This window comes from Rhinoderma darwinii, chromosome 4 (genome assembly GCF_050947455.1).
Source record: "Rhinoderma darwinii isolate aRhiDar2 chromosome 4, aRhiDar2.hap1, whole genome shotgun sequence".
NCBI classification, from domain to species: domain Eukaryota; kingdom Metazoa; phylum Chordata; class Amphibia; order Anura; family Rhinodermatidae; genus Rhinoderma; species Rhinoderma darwinii.
In genome coordinates this window covers 245,642,182-245,668,041 of record NC_134690.1, presented here as the reverse complement: position 1 = coordinate 245,668,041, position 25,860 = coordinate 245,642,182, and the positions used below count along the sequence as shown (strand labels likewise).

Sequence of the window (25,860 nt, the reverse complement as noted above, 5' to 3'; positions counted from 1 at the left end):
AACCATTTAGTATTATAAATAAGCAATAATAAGGGATGTCTGAAGGAAGGTAAATATTTTATTACAGATCACTTTACTTTTGAATAAACTATTTAATGATAAAGTGTTTTTATATATTCACAGATAATTAGAGAGATCCCTTCATGTGTACAGTGTGGGCTACTTCAGAAACCTTAAAAATCCTTGTCATTATATAGTTGGTCTGGCAGCCCAATAATCACTGTGCCGATAGAAAAGCTTCTAATGACCTAACGCTGGATTGCGCTTTTACCACAAATCAGCAGTTTTCAAAATGACTGTTAATGGCCGCACAACTGCAGCTAAATGCTAATGGCGGCACAGTTTTTCTGGTAAAACTATTGCGTAGCTTCAAAATTGTGCAGCTATTAGCAATCAATTTAAAAACGGTACCGACTTGCGATAAAACTGTATGGCATGTCTCGATTGTCCGGCAGCCGCACCGCGTGGCCCTATTCTTAGTCTCCAGCATTGTTATGTGTGCTCATCACATACAAAACAGCAGGTCCTGTGTCTCAGACCATCTGTACCTGACATTCATATATGCTGTGGAACGTAGACAATAAGTGAAGGGACATGTAGATATTGTAAATATTGAGGTCCCCCTAGAGAATGGACAAGACTTTTTAAGTTAATAAAGTAGCTCACACTATAAACGTGTGGTGATTTTGCTGCTAATCTTGTTAAATCAATGAATGAAATGATAAAATGTCTTATATTTTCACATGCTAACCACCTTATATTTATTTTACTATAACATTTTCTTCAAGGCTACAAAAGTTATTGTACTTTTTTTGTGGTAAATTTTCGAGTCAACCTTACTAGACACAGTTAAATATCATTTATATTCATGAATATAAGTTGACGGTTATATTTTTTATAAACGTAATGTCTCCTACAATATATAAACTACAATGTGCTAGATACATGCTATGATATACTTTGCATACCTATAATATTTCATAATAAAACATACCTGACTGACTGAAAGAGGATCATCAGCACTCCTGTCTTCAGAAGACTTTGGAACCTCCAGCCTATCGATAAAGGTTTGAAGTTCTTTTTTAAAAGCCTTCATCTGTGCATTGATTCGGTAGAGTAGCTCATGTTCCCTTACTCGGCTTCCCTCATCCTCCTCATCCATGAGTCCAAACAGATCGCCATTGGCCACATAAATCCTAGCTTCAGTGATGATCGTGCTTGTATCCGATATAAGACGGTCAATTGTTTTCCCCAATCGTTCAGCTTCAGAGCGAATATCTTTCATTTGTTGTCTCTCAGCAAAGTTTTTTTGCCAGACACCAGTGGAAGGATAGAATGACCTAGTAGGAGTTATGCAGCGAATATTGCGAACCTCTTCCGAGTCACTTTCTCCACCAATAGGACCTTCTCGTTTTCTATGGGGAGGTCGGGAATCATCATCACTTTCTTTTTTACCTGCATCACTTTCTGCATCACTGTCTCTGGGACTTCCTCGGATACCTAAGTGAGAGGCCAGATCGTAGCGTTGCATGTTGGACATAAGAACTCTGTTCTCATATTGAAGTTGCATAACTTTTCCACTCAACTCATTGATCTGCAAACGTGCAGTTTTCAGCTCTTCTTGCAACGCTTCAGTCTTGACATTGTCACTATGTCTCGAACTATCATGTGTTCCGGATTTAAACTTATACTTGTTCATTTCTGCTGTTATACGTTTGTTCTGTTCTTCTAAGTCAGAGAGGTTTCGACGTAACAGTTCAGCCTCATCTTCCACCAATTGCAAATGTTGCCTCAACTCTGAGACAGATTCGCTCTGCTCTCTTGGGATTGAATTTGATGCTTCAGAGTACTCATCACCTCTTAAGTCATCCAGTTCTGCTTTCAAGCCTCTATTTTCTACTTCTAATTCTACTATCTTTCTTCCAAGTATGTTAGCTTCCTCTTCGACCAGACGAAGCCGGAGTTTCAGTTCAGCTTCTCTTGTTGTGGGAGGTCCACTGGCCTCTCCTTTTGGTAATGGACTATCAAGGTCACCATAGAATGACCTGTATTTCTGAAGTTCATACTCAAGCCTGTCTTTATCTTTGTCAATCTTAGCCATTTTCTTTCTCATCAAGACTGCTTCTTCTTTCACAAATTGCAATTGACACTTCAAATCTTCATTGTCCTCCTCATCATAAAAAGCAAAAAACATAATTACAATGTAGAACAAGACTGACATATATTTCTAGGTAAATATAAGCCAAAGAGAAGTACCTTTGTAAATACTTGATATTACTTCGCTTGCACTGAATTATAGTCTAGAGCTGCATTCACACTGTAAACTGGTACTCAAGGGTAAAATGCCCATTTGAAATAAGTTACTTGTTAGTATGGTTCTTAAAGAGCTCTTTACTGCATTTATAAGATGGCAAGTGGAATGGGAGATAGTGGGGACTGTAGGCTAATCAGGGCACCTAAGTCCTCTTGGTGCTCCCTACTGGTCAAGATGGCTCACTTGCTGGCTCCTTTCACCTAGTCAGATGCGCAGCTCAAGTTTTGAGAGATCAGGGGCCATTGAGAGGGTGCAAGCGCACACACTATCTACCCCTTTCTGGGGCATCTTATAGACTCTGTAAAATAAGTTCTATAAGGTGACGGTGAAGTTCCAAAGTGATCAGTTTTAAGTTACAGTATTTGGAAGCCCAAGGCCTTCAGACTTTTTGCTGAAATGCCACCATGAGAACAATTCCAGACCTGTCCTCTTGCATACAACTTAGCATTTAAGTGTGTATAAATGTGAATTTGCTTAAATAGAGACTTTAATCCACACAACTTTGCTATAAAACAGTGACCTCCTAGGTAACAGACCAGTAAGTGTTGTCATAGAGACACATGAGCAAAACTGGAGTTGTTACTATTCCCTCGCAGAGAAAGTAGAGAGGAAGCTCTCTTAGCTTAAGAAACACATGTGCCTTGGTGATGTGCATCATGGTACGGACACAATGAAAGAATACCTTGAGACCCTAATGTTTCATCACGCTCATCCAGACAACTGCTGTCCATATGCACTATTAGGGACCTCCAATATTAGCTAGAGGAAGATAGCGTATTAGCTCAGTAAGAGTGGCTCCTGCAGTTGTGGACTTAGCCCAGCTTGCCCATTCATACTTGTATGTATTACATGGCCGCAGCAGAGAAAATGTATGGCCAGTCTCGGCAATATCAGCGGATTGGCAGGGGCGCCAGAAGTCCACTTGTCTTCCTTGCATTTGTCCCTTAAATCTAGCCAACATACATTTGGTAGGTTAGAAAGAAATAGGGGACAGACTAAAGAGAATGACTGCAGGATCAGACTACGCAGGCTTTGTTTGTAGTCTGTAACCATGGAGACACATAGGTCTACATCCGAGCCGTTTACCGAAAATGCTAGGATATTTTTAATCAAAACTATTTGCAAAGTGGCTTCATTCTAAATGCATAGGAGCACTAAAAATGGTTGCAAAGCTGAACATTGCCTTTTAAATACAAGGAGTCCATATACATGTGTCTTTTGTCTCACAAGCTTGTTACTTCACTTGTAATTTTAACATAATCTTGTTATATACATTGACCATCACGTGAGATATGCACGCAAATTATTATATATTACCTGTATGTGTATATCATGTATTCTTTGAAAAGGAATGCTTATTTATGGCACATTCTAATGTCAATTTCAGAGTAAGAGACACATCAAACATGGTATATTTGGCCTGAATAGTAAATATTTGCATTCTTTGGAAACAGCTAGTCTTTTTTCGCACATAACCATTTCCCTACACAGGAAAATTAAATCATATTGTACTTAGATTTACTGATAAAAGACAAAGATCTAGACAGAAAAGGATATTGGGTTCTTGTAAAGAAAATAATTTGTGCAATACATATAATTATATAGCAGTAAACAATAATAATAATTACTACAGTAACTATTATTCAGTTCAGTGGGTAATGACTCTGCACGCATGTGATGGCTGGAGCCGGCACCAGCCCATTCATTGGACCATTATCAGACCAATTCAGCCAGACCCCTACTGACCACTCATTAACATCACTTCTGTCTAAAACAAAGTTTTATAATAGATTTTTGGTAAAACCCTTTACAGTAGGCTTTTGACAAATGTTATATAAAAGGCCAGGGGCGGGACTAGCTCCCTTGGTGCCCAGGGCAGAGGTTTCAAAATACTGCTCAACCCCACCCATCCACTCTTGGTTCAACATCATACGCTTAAAGGGGTATTTTAGGTTTAGCAAATGTTATAAAATGATAACATTTTCCAATATACTTTCAATATCAATTCCTCATGATTTTCAAGATTGCCATTCAATAGTAACTTTTACTGTTAAACCAATATAAAAGGGGATTCTTTACTGTAAGAGCAGTGAGACTATGGAATGCTCTGCCAGAGGACTTTGTCATGTTTAATACATTGAAAGAGTTCAATGGGGGCCTGGATGCTTTTCTTGAAAGATGTAATATTATAAATTACAGGTACTAGATTCTGGGGATTAAATAAACTGGCGTCTGCCTCATGGGGGTTGTTTTGTCTTCCTCTATATCAACACTGTAGCATTATCTTTATATGCAGGATGTCTTTTTTTTTTTTTTTTTTTTTAAACTTACCAACTATGTAACTATGCTTTTAATCCAAAAACATATTTTGGAGTTGTATTTGATCAGCATTTCAATGGCCATACATTTGGCATATGGACCATTTTACAGTATGAGTTAATGATTGGTTACTATGGGTGACTGCTCATCTGTTCTCATGTTCATAAATGCAATTCAAAGACAATGCACTGAATGCAGCTCAAAGTCTTTTAATAATTTAAATATTCTACATACCTCTGTTGGTGTCGGTAGAGTCTTTTTTTCTGATTTCTGGGCATCTTTGCTTCCTCTCCTCTTCAATGATAACTGAGTAGAACAAAAAAATACAGGACGTTGTTACACAAAGATGCTCTACCACTGCTCCATATAACTCCTCTTATCTTTGGACAGTCTGGTCAAGAGAAATGGGGGACGTGTGGCTCCCATACTAGTGATTAATGGGGATCCCAGTGGGGTAACATTTATCTCCTATCCTGTGGTTAGGTGATAAATATTTTTAGTGGGAAAAATCCTTTAATTGCTCATGTTTTTATACCCAACAGACTGACAACAGAGCTGGATTTTTTTAATTGGTAGTCATAATTTCTTTTACAATTCTGTTTTTACTTGTGGCTAATAATATGTTATCTGGGAACACCAAAAGGTATATTTTATTTTTGTATCTAGCAATTTTTATGGGTGCATGGTTTGTTATGCTAAAGGCCAAAAGTATTGTCACTGTGTGGATCATTCATCTGATGGTGAGTTTCCATGTCATGTAAGTGGCCAGCTTTACAATGTTGTAGTAGTGGTTATAGTCCTGAATATTCACTGAGCCTAAGGAAAAGGACAGTAGAAAATTGCTACATTGGTGAAACTGTTCCATTTTCAAAATACAATACAGCTGCATGAAAAAGTAAGTGAACCCTTTTGGAATTACCTGGATTTCTGCATTAATTACTAATAAAAATGTGGCCTGGTTTGTTATCTATATGTCATGAATATAGACAAACACAATCGTAATAAACTAATAATACACAAGCGTATGGTTCATTTCTTTTATTGAGCACATTGAGTAAACATCCACTGTGCAGGGAGAAGAAGTAAGTGAACCCTTGCATTTAATAGCTTTAGATCCCCCTTTTAGCAGCAATCACCTCCACTAAATATGTTTCCTGTAGCTGCAAATAAGATTTGCACAACATTACGCATGAATTTTGGACCAATCCTCCCAGCAAATGTGTTTCATGAATATTTCTGGGATGTTTTGCGTGCACAGGCCTCTTCAGGTCATGCCAGAGCATCTTGATAGTGTTATGCCAGTTGCACACGACCGTATGGCACCCGATAGTTTTGAGAAACCCATTCTCTTTAGCGGGTGAACTCGGATCCGACTCTCTTCGATCTCCTATCTTTCCACGGATCACGGACGGCACTCGGGCGGCACACACAGTCGTGTGCATCAGGCATAAATGTCAGGATTCTGACTTGGCCATTCCAAAACACAAATATTCCTTTTCAACTATACTTTAGTTGATTTACTTGTGTGTTTTGGGTGACTGTCTTGTTGCATCACCCAACGTATACCATGACCGCATCCACAGCTTCTTTCCCCCGCTCCTGCCATGTACCTACCTGTCACCAGTGTCTCCTCCACCTGGGCCGCCGCGGCAGTCTTCCAGCTTGCGACCACGCACTGGGGTGCTCTCAGACTCCCCTTTTCTTAAAGGGCCTGCGCACGCCAATCCACCCAGCTTTCCAGGGTACAAAAGGTACCGAGCAGCCAAGTCCACATCTCAGAATGGAGGTTAAAGGGTGAAAACCTGTAAATCCCTTAGACTCCAATCCCCCAAATTAGTCCCATACAAAATCCGTTGCCAACACAACATCCTCTGCACAATCAATTTTGAAGTGATGGCACATCAGTTTTCTTTTAATAGGGCCAAGGTGCGCTACATCTTGTTACTACTGTCTGGAGAAGCGTTGGCATGGGCATCACTTGGATGTAACAACCCATCATGGTTGATGCTCCAGCATCGTCTAAATGTATCGTCAAAACAGCACTATTTATCAAATTACTGCTAAGCCCCCGATGACATCCATGCAGTATACATTAAAAATGGTGAAGAAACGCATAGGGCTTTGTTAGTGTTAGACTTGGGTATTGCTATATATTACCTTTTGCTTTATCAGTTACTTTAGCCCTTTATTTTGCTAATGTATTGAGGGAAGATAGGGTGATATTGGAAATAATTGAAACCACTTATCAAGTGTTTTCCAATAAGAAAAAATATTGTGTGGTTTCTGGCTAAAAACAATAAAGTTGGGAACTAAGGAGTCTAATAGTTTCCTGACTTATCTTTTAAAAAAGAAACGTCTTTTGCTACTTCTACGTAATCACGTGCAGTTGCACGATCTGCATATATACATATGTATTTTATTACATGTTGCTCCGGCTTGATTCACTTTTTTTTTTTAAATGAAATATTAAAGGTTATGTTTTAGCCTATGGTAACCGCAGTTCAAATGTTTTCCAGTGAAAGGGACCGAATCATGTAAAATACTGGGACGTTCCTATCAATTTTTAAAAAAGTATTTGAAAAACTAGGTCGGGCTTCATCTGACGATTCCTCCTAACTTAGACTTTGTCAAGGAACTTCATCTTTTGGACAATATGCCATCTAGTTCTATACCCTTGCCACTGAGTTGCAATTGAATAACGAGACCCTAGTGGCCACTTTTTGGAACGGTCTGGCAGGCCGCATTACAGGGGTTGACCGGTTTCAGAACATTTATGTTATTTTTTTTCTATAATTCAAAGTCATATAATTTTCAAATATTCTGTATTCATTCCTAACAGTTTTCAAGATCTCTGCTTGTTGTTATTCAGTAGAAACAATGTTTACATCCAGTGGATAAAATTCTGTCCATCGTCATGTGATGGTGACACAGGTGCTGGGAACATTAGAAGACACAGCTCTAATACACATACTGTAACTGTAACGAGCCATACACCTGTGTGTCCATCACATGATCATGGACAGAATTGTATCCACTGGAAGTAAACAATGAATGTTCACAAACAAGCAGAGATTTTGAAAACCGTAAGGAATTAATACAGAAATTATATTGGAAAAATTGTATAAGTTTTAATTGTACAAAAAATAACATTAATTTGCTGAAACCAGAACTACCCTTTAAGGATGAATTAGCAGTTAGGAATGAATCAGTTTCCTTAGACTACCTAACCTCTCTAGCCAGCCGTATTGATATCGGTTTACGCAAAAGGCACCACGAAATAGACTGTATCCGCTGAGTACGCTGGCTTGCAACAACTTTTCAGAAACGTCTACTAGCACCCGCTCCTGCTCACTCAGATGGATCTATACAGGTGGAAAGACTTTAAAAGGATTTTCCCACTAAGAACTTTTATCCCCTATCCACAGGATAGGTGGTAAATGTATGATCGCTCGGTGCCCCACCACTGGGACCCCACTGATTACTAGAACAATCGCAGTTGAATTCTAGAGAGGTGGTCACACATGTCCGCTGCCACTCTTTTCAATGTCTATGGGGCCGTCGGCTCAATAGACATTGAATGGGGCAGCAGCGCACGCACATATAAGACCACTGTTCCATTCAAAATCCTTATCACTACGATCGTGCAGCGAGGAGCAAAGGGGATCTCTTTCTATTGGTGAGCCCTAGCAATCATTTATTTATAAGCTATACTGTGGATAGGTGATAAATGTGCTTAGTGGGAAACTCCTTTATAGGAACCCTATCCTGCAGATTATGCTGCACTCACTAAGGGCAGCATAATGTAGTGACAGACATGCCGATTTCAGCGGTCTACCAATTATCTGCTTATGTGAAGCTGGATATGAAGAACTTACATGAAGAACCCGGGCAGTGTGGGCAGAGATGAGTCTAGAGTATTCAAGATCTGCCGCTACATCTGCCAATCAGTGGAGAGTGAGCGGAGCATAGTGAGAGAGGCATAATGTACATGACAGGTTCCCTTTAAAGAAGAACACCAAAGGAGGAATACCAATAATCTGTGTCTGAACTGTGGGGGCAAGAGACAAGTGATTTTACAGTGAGACCAGAAAACTGCAATTCCTAGGTAGGAGAGGCTACCATAGGCAGAGATCGTTCCCTTAAAAAAATTTACTGTACCAGTCTCCCTGTGTACCTGTCTAAGCATTTCTGCATTATTTGTCATTTACAATCAGCCAATATCAAATGCCGGTGATCCAACCGGAAGCGCCTCTGGACACTACTCTGGTGTAGCGACATGGGATTACCAGCAGCCAAGTCTACATCTCCGCACAGAGGTTTAAAGGTGAAAACCTGGGAATTCCTTAGACTTCGCTCCCCAGATAAGGCCCACGCCAAATCAATTGGCTAAGAGAGTCCACACCATCCTCTGCTTACCGCGTGACAACATCTCTTCAGCTTGAGGTCACAAGCTGCTGCCCTTACATTCCTGTAAAATGTTTTGATACATCTTTTAGTACAGTATTCCTCAACCTTTTATACCTTGTGAGCCACTTTTGAGTAAAAAATGTTAACATCTTAAAAGTAGAAAACCACAAAATCATGAAACTTCAATTTGCAGGTAAATATTTCAGTTTGAAATTTAACACTGGTATTTCACCACACAAATTGGTACTTTCTAGGGATGGGATGTGTCTGTAATATTGCTAATGTACATAACATATTGTAGCAAGAGCATACAGTTATAACTCAAGGTTCCTATGGAGAAGGAACACAAGGAGTTGCGAGCTACATGTGACCCCCGAGCCACTGGTTGGGTACCATTGTTCCCCTAATGACCACAAGATATTCGGGCCCCGAGGCAGCAAAGCAACCCCAAACCATGATGCCCCCTCCAGCATGCTTCCCAGTTATGATGAGGTTTTAGTGTTGGTGTGCAGTGTTCATCTTTCCCCCAAACAGCATTGTGAATTTGTGCTTAAAGTTCTGGAAGCCCTCAGGCGTATTAGCCGCTGGGCTCATGACTGTGCGGCACAGCGGGGGTTAAAGGGTTAACAGGCAGGACAGGACGGGTAGAGCAGGGAGCAGCGTGTGTAAGGAGTCATGATGGGGACATAAGGACCCGCCCCTATGGGCGTTCCGGAGGCGGGCTGCGGTCGGGGGCATCTCCCTTCATGGCAAGGGTTCTTAAGTCAGCGGAGGGCGGCCATCTTCCTCTTCTGGCCATTTGCTTGTCCACGGTGGTGAGTAAACTTACCTCGGGAACATGAACCGGCAAGAGTTAGAGGAACTTATCCGCTTTCGCCTGCATAATGAGGGTTCGGTATGGCTGCGGTCTCTGTTAGACGAGACCGTGGCACCCGAACTTCCTGGAAGCAGTCAGCTCCCCGCGAGGCGTTCTGGGCGTCGCTCTAGGCCGCCGGTGCGGTTGTCTCCCTCCGGTACCCAGCGAGTTCGGGCAGAGGCCCCTAGTCGGGTGGCGCAGGCACAGTTAGGTCCCGCGCAGCAGCTATCGCAAGACCGGCAGGAGGACGTGATCCCCCCGTCTCCAGGCCCGGCTACTTCCACTGGACTGGGAAGGGCTCGGCCTAGGGCAGCAGCACGTCCGCCACTGGGGTGTACACAGGCTAATCCGGCAGCGACTCTCCTTCCAACAGGTCGTGGGATGGGAACTAGAAGCAGCACCAGAGGGTCAGTCCCGCAGCACATCCCACCTAGCGCTGCTACGGGAAGGTGGCATGAAACGTCACCCCCCCCATTGGATGTGGCGGACAGCGATTCAGTAGGTGACAGTGAGGACTTCTTTCACTGCGGACAGGATCCGCCAGGAGTGACGCAACCGGCACCACTACCGCCGCCTCTTCCCACGACTACTGTGGATGCACTGGTCGTTCCTACTGCCGGGGGTCCTAGTCTTGCGGCTACGGACGTTATTGAGCGGGTGTCGTCAGTCAGCTCAAGGGGCACCAACAGGACTCGGCGATCCCGCTCACGGCGGTCTTCCAGACGCCGCTCTTCCAGGCGCAGCAGGCGGCGATCGCGACGTAGACGGACTCCTTCATCCTCAAGTTCTGGATCGTCGAGCTCTTGCACTGGGTCGTCCCATCACGGCAGGCGCCGCAGCCATGACGGGCGTCGCCATAGCACACGGGCGTCCGGTCGCCGAAGGTCCGCGAGTGCGAGGATGGGAGAGGTGCCAGTAGCATCCTCTGCACCTGCCCCTCCCCCACCGCCGCCTTCAACGGCTCTGGTCCCAGCGCCAGCTTCTGGACGCAGCGTTCCGTTCACTTTGCCCACAGGCGGACTCGGCAGGGGCCAGCTGCCCGGACTCGTTGTGGAAGATGATGGACTTCAGTTGACCCCCCTTGTGAGAGCATCGCTCGCACCATCCACTTGGGCGGCATATGGTAAGGCGTGGAACGAGTTTCCTTGGGGTTGGTGGTTGAGCGCCCCTTGGGGCCGGACGCGGCTAATCTTAAGTCTTACGTGTTGTCATACTTGGCTAAATTATTTCAGCAAGGGGTTTCGGGTGCGATAGCGCAGCGGCGACTCTCGGGTTTGGCCTTCTTTTTTAAATTGTGCGCGTGGCCGGATGTTACCAAGTCCTTTTTCATAACACAGGCGTTGAAGGGATGGAAGAAGTCTGCGGTCAGGCGCGAGTCGAGGCGCCCGGTCTCTTACCCAATTCTAATAAAACTGTTACAGGAGTTGCCTGTAGTTTGTTCTTCTCCCTTTGAAGTTAAGTTGCTCACTGCGGCGTTTGCATTGGCCTTTTTCGGTGCCCTACGCATTTCCGAATTGGTAGCCATGGCGGCCACCCGCCCGGGGGGTCTGCTGGCTGACGACGTGGTGTTGGCTAGTGCCGGCGTCCGTTTCCGCATACGGAGGTCCAAGACAGATACGTTTGGGAAGGGTTGTTGGATTTCTCTGCGGCCGGTACCTGGGCCGGCTTGCCCGGTACAAGCCATTTCACAATACGCGCGGGCCAGGTTGCCTGGGGCCCAGTTCCTAGCCCATGCAGATGGCAAACCTCTTACCAGGTTCCAGTTCACGGCGGTGTTCAGGTCCGCCTTATCCAGGGCTGTTTCCCCCCAAGGAGTTTGGTACTCACTCATTCCGGATAGGTGCTGCTACTATGGCCAGCGAGTTGGGTTTGCCCGATGGGGAGGTTCGGCGCATAGGGCGCTGGCGTTCTGAGTGTTGTTTTGCTGGTTATATTCGCCCGGATTTCATTTTACATTAATACTATGTTTATTGCAGGTCCTCGTCCGGTTATTTGGATTATCGGCCATTCCTATGTTTTTTGGGCTGAACGGCGGGCTTCTATACGGCCAGGAGGTCTTTCGTTGGGGATCCTGGGAGCTGATGTGCACTGGAGAGGAGTTCGTGGACTAAGATGGCTGGATGTCTTACCTGAAGTGGTGGCGATTAGTAGGCAGCGGGCGGCTCCTACTGTGTTGGTGATACATGTTGGAGGGAACGACCTGTGTTCGGTGCGGTTGGGCGAGCTGATAGCGTTGATTCAGTCTGATTTGGAAAGGTTTACGTCGTTCTTCTCCCAGTTGGTTTTAGTATGGTCTGAGGTGATTCCGCGGGCGGAATGGGCGGGAGCACGTGACCTTAACGCTATTGAAAGGGGGAGGCGCCTGTTGAACACCAGGGTCTCGAGGTATGTCAGAGCTGGTGGGGGGGTGGTTATTCGGCATAGGCAGTTGGAAGGGGATAATAGGTGTTTACTGTTGCCGGATGGGGTGCACCTCACGGATATTGGGCTGGACATCTTTTTGTCCGGTCTTCAGGATGGCATGGAGGAGGCTTTGTTCAGGTTGACCGGGGGTCGTGGGGGAGGAGGGGTGCACAGTTGAGAATGCGCATCCTCCTCGAGGCGGTATTTTGTTATAAAAAAAGTGACCTACATGCCCTGCCCTAGGTAGGCTGGCATACGGGTATGAAACGGTTAATAAGTTATGTGGAAATTGGATAATAAAGAAATAATAAATAAAGCTGTGGCCGACCCTCGAGTCAACCCACGTTAAAAGGAAATTGGTGTCGGTCTAATTATTTAAGGGTTATAGGTAGACCCCCCCCCCCCCCTGGCCTTTGCAGGATGGTGGCATGCGCACAGTGCCTCTTTTGTCTAATCTGTCCATTTTCTCAGAAACATTGTGGAACATCCAGGTGGTCTTGGACAAACTTAAGATGGGCCGCAATATGTTTTTTCTGACAACTGCGGCTTCCTTCCTGGTGTTCTTCCATGAACACCATTCTTGTTCAGTGTTTTTCTAAAAGTGGACACATGAACAGAGGTTTTGCAGTTTGTGGTCTGCAGTATGTCTTTTGCTGTTATCCTTGGGTTCTTTCTCACCTCTTTCAGAATTGCCCATTGTGATAGGGTGTGATCTTAAGAGGAAGAGGGAGAGTAGCAATATTCTTTTCTCCATTTGTAGACAATTCGTAGCCTTTTCCAGCTTTGTGCGTCTCTATAATATGTCTTCTGAAAGTTGTTTTTGGCTCGCGGTTCACACTAACCAATCTTTCTCGAGAACAGTTTTGTCAGTGACCAGGCTTTGTGTGCCTTTATTTAATGGTCAAAGCACCTGTGAAGCCCACACTTCCAAATTCATCAGCTCCTTAATTGAAACACCTTTTACCAATTAGCTCTTGGAGAAGTCATTAACACAGAGGTTCACTTACTTTTTCTCCCTGCACTGTAGATGTTTACTAAATGTGATCAGTGAAAGACAAGAACAGTACATCTATTTGTTTGCTATTAGTTTAGTTAGATTGTGTTTGTCTATAATTGTGACTTCAATAACAATCCACATTTTATTTTCAATCAATGGAGAATTCCAGATCATTTCAGAGGTTTCACTTAGGCCCTATTCACAACACATTAGGGGTTTCTGTCGTCGGAGTTATACGTTGGGAAGACCCCCGACATATACCTCTGGCAAAAGGTCCAAACGTATCCCACTGTATGGCATACAGTGGGATACGTTGCCCAGGGACCGGCTCTGGCAAAACTACTGAAGTCACTGTGCATTTATGGACAGTGACTTGACGAGTTCCCTATCGCTGGATTCGGTGAGCAGAGCTTCAGCTAAATCAGCTGATGCTCTGCTTGGGGACCCCAGCACTCCCCTTGATGTCACTGTCCATATATGGACAGTGACATCGGGAGTTTTCAGGGGGCCGGAATTCTGGGACAGGGCCACCTAATATCGCTCTTCCCAGGGACTCCAACACTGTGGAAGCTCCTGACTTCACTATCCCTATATGGACAGTGATGCCGGGAGCTCCCCAAGATATACGTTTAACGTATACCTGTGGCGGATGCCATACAGTGGCATCTCTCACCCATAGGCTCCCATGTTAAAACACGTATACTGTGTGGTATATGTTTTTTTCTGTGGGATCCCTCAGGATGGAGCAGCGTAATCTACTACGCTACTCCATCCTTCAATAAAAATGTATACTGACGTATACCAGCCCAACGGAGGCCGAAAGGACACTCTTTTGGTCTCCGTCGGAATAATGGAGTCCTATGGAAACGTTTATCTTGTACGTCGGGAGCTTTCCCGACATACAAGATAAACGTGGTGCCTTAACGTGATGTGAACGGGGCCTTACTTCGTATTGCAACTGTATAGTCACCTTTGGGAACCTTCCATTGTCCTATGGCCTGTGTAAAGTTTATTGTTTTTTTAATTTTTAGCAGGTTGCATCTTTTTAAGGCCAGACAACCCCTTTAGGTTTTTTAAGTATTTTCAATAACTATAGCATAGCTTTTAAGAATATAAATGTTCCCTCATTTAACAGGTAAAGGAGGGTTCTATGATGATCTAAGTTTGTTTCAGTAGAATAATGAGGGGTCTGAGTGTTGTGGCCGTAATTTGGACATTAGAATGTTGCCTTGTTATGGCCATCGGAAACCGGCCTAAGGCTTTATTCACACGGAAGTATTTTAGTCAGTATTTTGCATCAGTATTTGTAAGTCAAAACCAGGAGTGGAACATAAACAAAGAAAAGTATCATGGAAAAATGTGCACCCCTTGCGTGTTTTGGACTCACTCCTGGTTTTGGCTAACAAATGCTGATGCAAAATACTGATCACAATATGCAAGTGTGAATGAGGCCTAAAGATGGTACAAAACTCGTAGTAGTTGGGGGCTTGATTATGACATTTTAATAGTTAATTTTTCATTAGGCACCAACCAGCAAACAATTGCAGAAAATGATGGGCATTCGGGCACTTCCCAAAAAACGGTGTGCATGGACCTAGGTATAAATGCACTGCAAATAAAAGTATGTTCTCAATATAGTATATAAAGGGGTTGTCTAACAAAGACATCTGGTTCAGAAGCTATATGTCAGTCATGCATTTACTCTTCAGTAGAAATGAAGTATTACATGCCAGCCATTCAGATGTTGGGTCCACCTTTGTAACTTCCATATGGAAAGGTATTGTTTTCATGGGGCAACCCCTTTAACGTAAAAAACATTTTGCAATTTTTCCCTTTCCATTCTAAATCAAAATTATAAAGAGGTAGAAATCCAAAAAACACATGAAAATATGTATTATGATTCAGCCCTAGAAATTGCTTAAACTGAGATAACAGCAATTCTTCGACAACTAAGGGTCTGTTCACATCCGCGTCGGAGGCTCCGTTAAGAGCCTTGATTGCATATCTGGTCCGAAATGGCGAAAATTATAGCCCTGAATTCTGTGCTATGACGGAAACCGGATGGAACGCGTTAAAGTCAATAGGTTCCATCGGACGCCATTGATGTCCATCGTGTGACAGATACAACAGGTACGTTTTTTTCCATTGTTTTACTCTTATGACGGACCAGAACAACGGAAAGCCGAACGCAGATGTGAACATAGCCTTACCCGTTAAACTTTGTTGATTGTGCAGAATAATCCATCAACTATTTCTGCTTGACTTTGCAGAATATGATATGTCACAAGTGAAGAAAGTGCTGCTAGTGGCATCTTGTAGTTTGCTTTAATACACATCAAGTCCTCAACGTCAAAGAATATGTAACTGCAATACACTGACCTCCTTTAGCTTCTCCAGCTCATTCTGCAGTGCCTGCTTGGTTATTTCGACTTCAATCAGCTGCTGCCGTATCTTTTCATTCTCCTCCTCTGTTTTTGTCCGCTTTTCTTCCACATTTTCCAGCTCATGATGAAGCCTCACTGATACATCCTTGGCTACCTAAAGTAATAATAGTAGAGTGCGCCAATTCTATAGCAATGTATGTAGGATTTTATGCATGATATTTTCATCTACTAGTCAATTATTTTAAATTTGGTCCTAATTAACATAAAAATATACATATTGACTATAGATGGCATTTTAAGAAATTTAAAGAAGATTATATAATGTATAGTAATTATAAACCAGTAGATAGTCCTGTTACACATAGTTCATATATATTGTGTAGTTAGTGAACCTACACTCATATTTTACAGAGTCTTTAATCCAGCACGTTATGGTCCTGAAATTCAGATAATCCAGAATGTGAGATTAACCTGTTAGTCCAGCACTTGGCGAGTCCACAGCAGATGTTCAGTAGTCCATGGCGGGTTTAAGGCAGCTTTTGAAGATCATGTTGAAGTCCCCAAGTCAGCTCCAGTGCTTGCGTCAGGGATTTCATCGTGATCTTCATGAGCCCATGCCGGGGAGCAGGTAGGTACACGTGTGTGTGTGTGTGTGTGTGTGTGTGTGTGTGTGTGTGTGTATATGTATGTGTGAATGTATGTATGTACTGTTTTTGTTTGTATATATATATGTTCATATATGTATGTATGTACTGTGTGTGTAGTTATATATGTGAATATATGTGTTTATGATGGTTTAGAATATCCAATAATCTGGCATTTTGGCAGTTCCGGGGATGCCAGATTATTAGAATTATACCATAGTACAATATTTCTATTTTTAACTAAGAGTGATCTAAAATAAAATAGGGCAGCAGGGTAAGAATCAAATGATCTATCTCACTTGTCGGGCTGTCTGTAGACACTTGCTGTTTTATGATATTGTGTAGTCTGTGGCTATTTTACAGTCTATGAATTCTGCTGGCAGGGCATCATTTTCCTACTTCTGTATTATCTGAAGACTCCTATTTTAATAATAGGAATATGGAGTAAAATTTATTTTATCTGGCATTAATGGAACCTGATGGATGCCAGATTATACAATATTCTGGAGTATTGGATGATAATTTACTTGCTAGAGTGGAGAACCTATAGGAAGACATCCCAAAATAAAATGACGCTATTATCATTGTTGTTTTTTTCCTTTTTAAACAGAAGAGACTCAAAATTGGTTATCTTTGCTAAGCATTCTACTTCTCATCTTAAAGAGGCTCTGTCACCAGATTTTGCAACCCCTATCTGCTATTGCAGCAGATAGGCACTGCAATGTAGATAAGAGTAACGTTTTTATTTTTTTTAAAACGAGCATTTTTGGCCAAGTTATGACCATTTTTGTATTTATGCAAATGAGGCTTGCAAAAGTCCAAGTGGGCGTGTTTACAGTAAAAGTCCAACTGGGCGTGTATTATGTGCGTACATCGGGGCGTGTTTACTTCTTTTACTAGCTGGGCGTTCTGACGAGAAGTATCATCCACTTCTCTTCAGAACGCCCAGCTTCTGGCAGTGCAGACACAGCGTGTTCTCGAGAGATCATGCTGTGACGTCACTCACAGGTCCTGCATCGTGTCAGACGAGCGAGGACACATCGGCACCAGAGGCTACAGTTGATTCTGCAGCAGCATCGGCGTTTGCAGGTAAGTCGATGTAGCTACTTACCTGCAAACGCTGATGCTGCTGCAGAATCATCTGTAGCCTCTGGTGCCGATGTGTCCTCGCTCGTCCGACACGATGCAGGACCTGGGGCAGGAAGTGAGTGACGACACAGCGTGATCTCTCGAGAACACGCTGTGTCTGCACTGCCAGAAGCTGGGCGGTGTGAAGAGAAGTGGATGATACTTCTCGTCAGAACGCCCAGCTAGTAAAAGTAGTAAAAACGCCCCGATGTACGCACATAATACACGCCCACTTGGACTTTTACTGTAAACACGCCCAGTTGTACTTTTGCAAGCCTCATTTGCATAAATACAAAAATGGTCATAACTTGGCCAAAAATGCTCGTTTTTTAAAAATAAAAACGTTACTGTAATCTACATTGCAGCGCCAATCTGCTGCAATAGCAGATAGGGTTGCAAAATCTGGTGACAGAGCCTCTTTAAAGAAGACCTGTCTCCTGCTCATATAACTGCAGGTCATTTCCAGTTAGATTTCCGGTGCCTCGCAGATGCTGAAGTTTTTTTTCTTACTTCTATTTCCCATTGTTTCTGAGATATCGGTGCCGTTAATTTTGGTGCTCGATGTACAAACTAGGCCTTTGACTGTCAAATGGGCGGGTACCTCTAAGCAAGTGCCCACTTGACAGTCAACGGTTACATTTGCCTATCGGCACCAAAACTAATGGCACCCATATCTCTGGAACGGTAGGGGCTAGAAGAAAAAAAACTAGTGGCAGAATTTGTAAGGTGTCGGCAATCTAAGATGGCAGCTGAAATTTTTTGGGCAGGTGATAGGTCCTCTTTAAGAGAGTACAGACTACTAGTCCTTCTCAATGAATTAGAATATCATCAACAAGTAATTTTATTTCAGTAATTCAATTCAAAAAGTGAAACTGATATATTCTATAGATTCATTACACAGAGTGATCTATTTCCATCATTTTCTTCTTTTAATGTTGATGATTATGGCTAACAGTTAATGAAAACCCAAAATTTAGTCTCTCAGAAAATTAGAATATTATATAAAACCAATTTCAAAAATTATTTCTAATACTGAAATGTTGGCCTACTGAAAATTATGTACAGTATATGCTCTCAATACTTGGTTGGGGCTCCATTTGCATGAATTGCATCAATGCGGCGTGGCATGGAGGCGATCAGCCTGTGGCACCGCTGAGGTGTTATCAATGCGGCGTGGCATGGAGGTGATCAGCCTGTGGCACTGCTGAGATGATATGGAAGCCCAGGTTGCTTTGATAGCGGCCTTCAGCTCGTCTGCATTTTTGGGTCTGGTGTCTCATCTTCCTCTTGACAATACCCTATAGATTCTCTATGGTATTTAGGTCAGGCGAGTTTTCTGGCCAATAAAGCACAGTGATACTGTGGTTATAAACCAGGTATTGGTACTTTTAGCAGTGTGGGCAGGTGCCAAGTCCTGCTGGAAAATGAAATCGGCATCTCCATAAAGCTTGTCAGCAGAGGGAAGCATGAAGTGCTCGAAAATTTCCTGGTAGACGGCTGCACTGGCTCCGGACTTGATATAACACAGTGGACCAACACTGCTGCTCAGTGGTCCAAAGTCCTGTTTTCAGATGAAAGTAAATTTTGCATTTCATTTGGAAATCAAGGTCCCAGAGTCTGGAGGAAGAGTGGAGAGGCATCAATCCAAGTTGCTTGCGGTCCAGTGTGAAGTTTCCACAGTCAGGGATGGTTTGGGGAGCCATGTCATCTGCTGGTGTTGGTCCACTGTGTTATATCAAGTCCAGAGTCAACTTCACTTTTTGAATTGAATTATTGGAATAAATTAACTTTTTGATGATATTCTAATTCATTGAGAAGGACTAGTATGTTGCAGTTCTGTGTTAAATTCTACTGAATTACTTCTAATATCCATTTCTAACAAAATTGAGTAAACAACTTCCATTTCCATGCCTACAATACTACTGAATGGGAAATATACATAGTAACACATCAATATGGACAGGGGCATGTATCACTGCATAACTAGGCAGATGTGCCGTTTATGAGTCCATGACACTGAGGCAGAAATTGTAGCGGTGCCATATAGGTTGTCACCCAGCTTTCTCAAACACAGATACTTGACAAAAGTGGAGAACCCAATGCCCTACATTTACTGCTGATTGGTTTGATTTTCCATAAAATGCTCTTTCATTTGCTCCATTTCCCTAACTTGTAAATTCAGACACCCGATAAAACTTTCCCCATTGTCCTAAATTAACATTTTACATAGTCTTCGGTTTCATTGTTAATAATTGAATAACCACATTAGTAACAAAACCAATATATCTCATTTATCTATATGTGTCCAATGACCACAAAGCATTTATTTCCATATAGTTTCACATAATGATTTAGATGCTAGAATTTTGGGACACATTTTACCTTCTTTTTGATTATTCCTCATAAAATGTGATATAGACAAAACCGATACACTAAAAAACTAGAGAAATAACACAAAGAATATAACACACAACATGCAGTATATAATAACTGCATAGCTTATAATAGTGTGGTTTGTACAAACAGCTGCTGATATCAGCTATATCCATAGACAAATGGCTGATAACATAGAACAATACAGCACATTCAATTACACAGCAAGTGGAAATCTGGTTTATTGTTTATTAGATCTCACCTTCAAGTCTTGCTCCAGGCTGCGTAGGAGCTCCCCATCTATCTCCCCAGTCTGAGCATAGCGGAGCCTCTTGCGCTCCGCTTTCCGGAGACGGTACTGCAGAATCCTACAGTTTTTATTGGCTCTCTCCAACTCATGACGCATTTCCTGAAGTTGACAAGCGTCCTCCTCAAAGAAGGTGTCTCTCATCTCATCCATCTCCGTCCTCATCTCTTCTATCTCAATCTAATCATAAGAATATGGGGGAGGGGAGAACCATTAAGAGTGAGAAATGCTTACAGTTTAGAGAGAAGCTAAATGTGACTTACCCCATACCTAGTCGATAAGGTATATGGACTACAGGAAGAAACGTTAACAGTACCTTTACTAGCTTTAGACCTTTTTTTTTACTTATTATAATTGGCTATAACTGTTTATACGGTATACAGCTGTAGCAGAGCTGAGTTTGTCATTTAACTCTTATATGAAAATAATGCAGAAGATTTACCTGCTGTCCTGGGGAAAAGCAGAAATAAGACATTGGGATATCAGCATGACTTGTGCTACATGACAAGCTCAGCTCCACTACATCGGGATGTGATTATGTTATACATGTGGCTGACACTGCAGTAGCGCTGTACGATGATCAGAGCAGGACAGGCCTTGTGTCCCTGCAGCTGCGAGGCCCGATGACATCACCGCCTGCACAGACAATGGCAGCCATAGACAGCTCCCTCACCTTCAGGCTCTCGTTCTCCTCCCTCAGCTTCTCCACTTCATCCTGCAGCTCGTTGGCAGCCCTTGATGCCTCCGCCGCAGCCTGCTGCTCCTGGGGCCGTCCTCCTGCCTGCTCTCCCTCACCTCCATTGCCCTTGGAGTTCATGGCAGTGCCCGCTGCAGCTAGGCCCTTCTTCAAGTGGAACTGCATGAGCTCGGACTGCAGGCAGCCTTCCTTCCAGTACCCCCCTCCGCTGCTCTGCTTCTTGGGGCTCTTCCCCACCGCGCCTGACGCCTGCGACGATTGTGCGCCATCCCCTCCTTTGGGGGAGCTTTTCCCTTTTAGCTTCACGTTCTTCGGGGATCCGTCCCCTGATTGCTCAGGGGTGGCCACTCTGCCTGGCTCCGTCCTTGCAGGTGACAGGTCGGAGGGGTCTTTGCGATGAGCCTCCAGTTCTCCTGGTGATGTCTCTCCTGCAGCGGCCTCCGCCCTGGATGCTGCGTGTTCAGCACCACCGTCGCTGCGGACAGCTCCCTGCGCGCTCTGCCAGGGATGCTGCTTGGCTGCTGTGCTGCAGGATGCCCGGCTGCCTTTCACCACCTGCTTCCCACCAGCAGCCCCGTCTCCAGTCAGTGCCCTGGTCCCTTGTCTGCTTGCGATGTCCCTGGGTCTGGCTGGTGACGGTGCTCGCTCTTGTTTTCTGCCACTGCTGCTGCCCTCCGGATGCAGGCGAGGCTCAGCTGCAGTAGGAAGAGACGCAGCAGCGCCACCAGCTGGCCGGCTCATGTTCTTACCTTCGTCTGAGCTCGGCTAACAGAGGATGAGCTGTGCAAAATCCATCACTACAGGGCAATCTCCACCCAGACTGCTGGAATAGAGAGGGGGAAGGGCGATGACATAAAGATTGCCTGTTTCTATGGCGTGGAACAATGACATACCGATCAATCGATGATAGTAACAATAACATAGTCAGATATCCGGAATCATGGCTGTATGTGGATATCAGTAGGCAACTAAGTCCTGAATACACACTAGGAATATGTAAATTGTCATTGGATGTGGAAATAGAACTTGGAATCATGGCAAAGGGAAACAGATGAAACCCTATCAGGCCCTTTTGTAGAGTTATATCAGTCCACATGATGCTTTTAGCCTATTTCATACTTGAGGGGAAAAGTAATAATGCCCCCTTACCCTTTCTAGGTTAGAGACAGGAAAGTGCATGGATGGTATGTATATCTATCAAAATGCTGACCCCAGTCAGAGTAGGTTGCCACCTTAGGCGAAGGTATAAATTTATCTACACACCCTCCTAATTTAGTCCCCCACAATATATGTGTCGTGATATGGTCATATATCTGCCAAAATATACACAATGTATGTGCCCTGCATCAGGGCCGCCATCAGGAAATTCTGGGCCCCATACAGCCAAGATGTCTGCCCCCCCCCACCCCCTCCATTACCCGGGATGGGCAACGGAATGTGTGGTGCTCACGTTTGTACGTTATTCGCATTAACTGATTTTGGTGCTGATGTCAATTACAGTGAAGGAAACCATGGAGCCGGCAGTGACCAGTTAATGCTCTGGATTTTGATGTATTTAGCCAAAACGTATCCCACCGTATGGCATATAGTGGGATACGTCGCCCGGGGAAGGCCCAGGGGAAACCACTGAAGTCGCTGTCCATGAATGGCTTTCCCAGGGATGGAGCCTTATACTAGCGCTCTGCCCAGGGACTCTGGCGCTGTTTCTGATGTCCAAAAACGTAAAGTGACGTCAGAAGCTTTGCAAAGCCAGAGTACACGGCCGGAGCGTTGACAAAGCTCTGGCCAGGAATTCCGGCCCTGGAGAATCCCCTGATGTCACTTTACATATATGGACATAAAGTCCACGGGTAGAACACTTGTGATGCTCTGCCTGGTGACTCCAGCATTGGGAAGCTCCTGACATTACTGTCCATACTGGAGCGGTATAGGTTTTTTTTGTGGTATCTCTCACGGCCGCCCGCATTTTCAGGCCGTGCTCCCATACAAAGTATGGGAGCACAGCCCGTAAAACACGAAAAAGCGGACATGCTCCATAATTCCCATCACAGTTCTACGGCACGGAAACCCATATACCCATATACCCTTATACAGTACCAGCAAAGTAAATGAGATCAAGAAATCTGATGAACACATCGCAGATTTTGTCTGCACAAAAATTTACCTGCGGTGCGTATTTGAAAATATGATACATGTCAATTTATCTTGCGTTTCCATTTGCGAATTGTTTCTGACTAGTCTGCAGAATAAAACCGCAACCTATTTCCGCATCAAAATGTAAAAAACGCACCTAGAAATGTATAAAAAGAACGCACTATTAGGTGCAGATTTTACCTGCAGAAATACCTGCAGTTTTGATGCGAATTTTGTGCACCAAATTCCTCAATGTGTGCGTTACAGAATTTGCTGGGGATTTACAGCAAATTAACCCTTTACATTGTGCAGGATGAAATACGTTACAATTCTGCAACATAATAGGCATGCAGCTGATTTAAATATCAACTGCACGTCCTAAATTCCATGCAGATTTTTTTTCTGCTGCACGTGCATGGCGTTTAGAAAACCCCATTCACATGAGTTAGTGTTTATTCAGACGAACGTGTTAATCGTCTGCGTGACGGACGTTTTTTTTAAGGCTGGCACACGACTGCAAGTATTTCTATGGGGCTATTCACGCAGTTGTTGTTTTAACGGACCGTGTGAAGGGCCTGTAAAAAAAATAGGACATGTCGTATTTTTGTCCATGTTCACGGATCCCTCAATAGACTCAAGTCTATGAGGGATCTGTGAAAACGGATCCCGCACGGGTTCAAATCGCCCGTGAAAAACTACCATTATTCATGGCTAATTTCGCACACGTTCATCTGAATATATCCTTATATTGTTATTTGTAGTGAATTTTCAGTGCGCAATCCGCAACAAATATAGGAGACAAGTAAGTGGCCTTATTCAGACGTCCATGTTCAATCTGTGATATACGGACCATGTGTCAGCCATAGAAGCTCGGCTCCCTGAACTGTGGTCAGCCTGGGAAATATAGCCAATACACGGTCTGTATATCACGGGCCAAACACGGCCACCTGAATAAGGCCTTAGCCCTTATTCACACGACAGGGTTTCCCGGCCGGGTAACGGCCGTTCATAAAACGGCCGTCACACGGCTGCAGTAGGAACAATAGACCCCTAATGGAGCTATTCACACGACCGATTTTTTTGACGGCCCAGGAAACCTGGCCGTCAGAAAATGGGACATGCCCTATTTTCGGCCGTTTACCCGACCGCCCGGCTCCCATAGAAGTCTATGGGGCCGGGTAATACATGACCATCACCGGAATGTGTCCCGAGTGACGGCCGTGTCTTCCGTCGCTCGCGCTCACTCTCCTCCTCCTCCTCGCAGTGCAGAGTGCATGTGAGGAGGAGGAGGAGGGTCTTTTTTTGCTCCTTGTAGGAGTCGGAATCCCCAATCACTGGCCGGGGATTGGGGATTCCGCTACAGGAGAAGTGAGTGACTACACTGTCCATATATGGACACAGCGACGTCACTCACTTCTGAAGCGGAATCCCCGACCCTGTGGCAGGGTATTCCGCTACAGGCGAAGTGAGTGACTACACTGTCCATATATGGACACAGCAACGTCACTCACTTCTGAAGCGGAATCCCCGACCCTGTGGCAGGGTATTCCGCTACAGGCGAAGTGAGTGACTACACTGTCCATATATGGACACAGTGACGTCACTCATTTCTGAAGCGGAATCCCAGGGTCGGGGATTCCTCTCCAGGAGAAGTCAGTGACTGCACTGTCCGTGTATGGACATTGAAGTCAGTGACTTCTCCTCGAAGGGGGGGATGGGTGCAATCTACAGAGGGCTGTGTGGCATTACCTACAGGGGACTCGGTGGCATTACATACAGGGAGCTGGGTGGCATTAACTACAAGGGGCTCTGTGGCATTACCTACAGGGGACTTGGCCTTAGGCCTCATTCACACGACAGGGTCCGAGTGTCGGCCGATAAAATCGGCCGTTTTGGGCCATTTTTCCCAGCCGGCTTGCATCTATTTTGCATCCGTTCCGATTCCGTTCCGGGCCGTGTTGCCGTTTTTAACAGCCGATTTTGACCCGTTTTGCATCCGTTTTTTTCCCTGTCCGTTTTAAAATCGGATGAATTTCATTTAACTTTGTTGCTACACACAGCCCTCTGTAGATAATGCCACAGCCCGCATGCTAGGTAATGCCACCCAGCCCCCTGTAGGTAATGCCACCCAGCCCCCTGCAGGTAATGCCACCCAGCCCCTGCAGGTAATGCCACCCAGCCCTCTGCAGGTAATGCCACCCAGCCCCGTCAGGTAATGCCACCCAGCCCTCTGCAGGTAATGCCACCCAGCCCCCGGCAGGTAATGCCATGCAGACCCCGGCAGGTAATGCCACCCAGCCCCCTGCAGGTAATGCCACTCTGCCCCCTGTAGGTAATGCCACCCAGCCCCCTGCAGGTAATGCCACCGAGCCCTCTGCAGGTAATGCCACCCAGCCCCCTGTATGTAATGCCACCCAACCCTCTGCAGGTAACGCCACGCAGCCCCCGGCAGGTAATGCCACCCAGCCCCCTGTAGGTAATGCCACAAAAGTCCCCTGTAGGTAATGCCACTCAGCAGGTAATGCCACCCAGCCCTCTGCAGGTAATGCCACCAAGCCCCTGGCAGGTAATACCACGCAGCCCCCGGCAGGTAATGCCACCCAGCTCCCTGCAGGTAATGCCACCCAGCCCCCTGTAGGTAATGCCACCAAGTCCCATGTAGGTAATGCCACCCAGCCCCCTGCAGGTAATGCCACACAGTCCCTTGTAGGTAATGCGACCCAGCCCACTGTAGGTAATGCCATGCAGCCCCTGACGGGTAATGCCACCCAGCCCCCTGTAGGTAATGCCACTCAGCCCTCTGCAGGTAATGCCACGCAGCCCCCGGCAGGTAATGCCACGCAGCCCCCGGTAGGTAATGCCACCCATCCCCCTGTAGGTAATGCCACCCAGCTCCCT

General features: G+C 44.7%; 1 protein-coding gene across 4 annotated transcripts in view; it reads right to left on the bottom strand.

Annotated features, from left to right (window-relative positions):
* The window catches only part of MTCL3 (MTCL family member 3), a 46,693-nt gene extending 25,074 nt beyond the window's left edge, over window positions 1-21,619 (bottom strand). For 3 of the 4 annotated variants that reach the window (XM_075862342.1, XM_075862343.1, XM_075862344.1), the window contains exons 1-5: window positions 20,806-21,618; window positions 20,088-20,312; window positions 15,676-15,834; window positions 4,868-4,939; window positions 995-2,170 (exon numbers count right to left, since the gene is read on the bottom strand). In XM_075862342.1, the coding sequence (XP_075718457.1) occupies window positions 995-2,170; window positions 4,868-4,939; window positions 15,676-15,834; window positions 20,088-20,312; window positions 20,806-21,570 (2,397 nt within the window). In that variant the 5' untranslated portion in view covers window positions 21,571-21,618. Of the gene's footprint in view, window positions 1-994; window positions 2,171-4,867; window positions 4,940-15,675; window positions 15,835-20,087; window positions 20,313-20,805 lie in introns of all 4 variants that reach the window. The other variant, XM_075862346.1, reaches the window with a different exon arrangement.
* Between the last annotated feature and the right edge of the window lie 4,241 nt (window positions 21,620-25,860).